This window comes from Perkinsus marinus (genome assembly GCF_000006405.1).
Source record: "Perkinsus marinus ATCC 50983 genomic scaffold scf_1104296929352, whole genome shotgun sequence".
In the NCBI taxonomy this organism is placed as follows: domain Eukaryota; phylum Perkinsozoa; order Perkinsida; family Perkinsidae; genus Perkinsus; species Perkinsus marinus.
The window spans coordinates 1-1,272 of NW_003216481.1; the positions used below are offsets into that span (position 1 = coordinate 1).

A 1,272-nucleotide genomic window follows, 5' to 3' on the forward strand; every position below is an offset into this window, starting at 1 on the left:
CGACTTATTGTTGGCGAGAACGGAGAAATAAATAAACTCGCTGTGGAGGCCACTGATGAATACAACAAGTAGCATCCAATGAGCAAGAAAGTCAACCCTGGTAGGACGGAGGAGCGGTTCATATACGATAAAGGGGGAGGAGGCCGCATGGGAATACAAAGCAAATACAACCTGGGCACCTCAACTTCAACGACCAATACCACAACAGAGCTGTGCAATTGGAAACGATTACACATGCGTCCCATTGAGTGAATTACCATTGGACCGGAATACAGCCACGCCGATTTCTAGCCCAAAATGAGACAAGGCCTGGCGGACCTTCACTGGGCACTCCTAAACACCCAGCATGATGAAATCAGGTCGACATTATACCCTACGCGTGCGGAGTAGTACTGGACAAGGAAGGACGTGGCCTTGCCCAGGTCCTCCGTCCTTGTCTCATCCTGTACAAACCGCCGTAGTAGCTGAGACATCGATAGTAACACCAGTAGTAGTAATAGGCGACGCCGCCTCACCACCTCAGCGTAGACTTCTGCCACCTTATCGTCGTCCCCCCGCATTTGGTAGAGTCTAGCCAGCTTTGGTAGGACCTCCTGGTACACCTCCGGATCCATCCTAGAGCTCTTCCTGAAGATCTTCCACGCCTGAACAACCCTTGCTTGTGATCACCAACAACCGAGCAGCAACACTTCCCACCGCTTCATAGCAAGTCGCGGCTTCATCATCAAAGCACATATTAAGACAACAGTTACCCAAGGACCTCCACCCTATGAGGCTCTCAGGCCTAGACAGGAGGAGGAAGAGGAGCTGAAGAGACTAGACCTAAGCACCAACCTGAGCTCAACAGCCTTCCGGTAATAGTAGGCGGCATAGTTCATATGCCCTTGTGCCTCGTATACTCTACCCAGTGCACACCACGCTCTACATAGAGAACAACTAGCGGAGACCATCATTACGAGTAGTACGCCATAGAAGTCGGGTCCAATTCAGTGGCCTCCCTCAGAGCTGAGATGGCATCAGCAACCACACCTTCCTGCATACACCTGCTAGACCTCTCACCATTTTATAGTAGTCCTTCTTACTAGTACTACTCATTCGCCAAACACACCAATGCGGTGGCTTTCTCCACTGTTCTAGTATATAGTCGGCTCGCCTTACGGTAATACACCTTAGCATTGATAGTATCCTGACAGGAGCTGACACGACTGCATCATCATTCACTAGAGGCCTACCCATGCCCAGTTACTGCCTACCTATGGTATACTCCCATCA

General features: G+C 50.5%; 1 protein-coding gene across 1 annotated transcript; it reads right to left on the minus strand.

Annotated features, from left to right (window-relative positions):
* Positions 1 to 377: 377 nt before the first annotated feature.
* Pmar_PMAR007246 (cell division cycle, putative) lies at positions 378 to 1,039 on the minus strand (the record flags this gene model as incomplete). Its single annotated transcript, XM_002787502.1, has 5 exons — positions 378 to 464; positions 516 to 644; positions 697 to 784; positions 835 to 921; positions 966 to 1,039. Coding segments are annotated over 5 exons (465 nt in total), but the record flags the coding sequence as incomplete, so codon positions are not given.
* Positions 1,040 to 1,272: the final 233 nt, after the last annotated feature.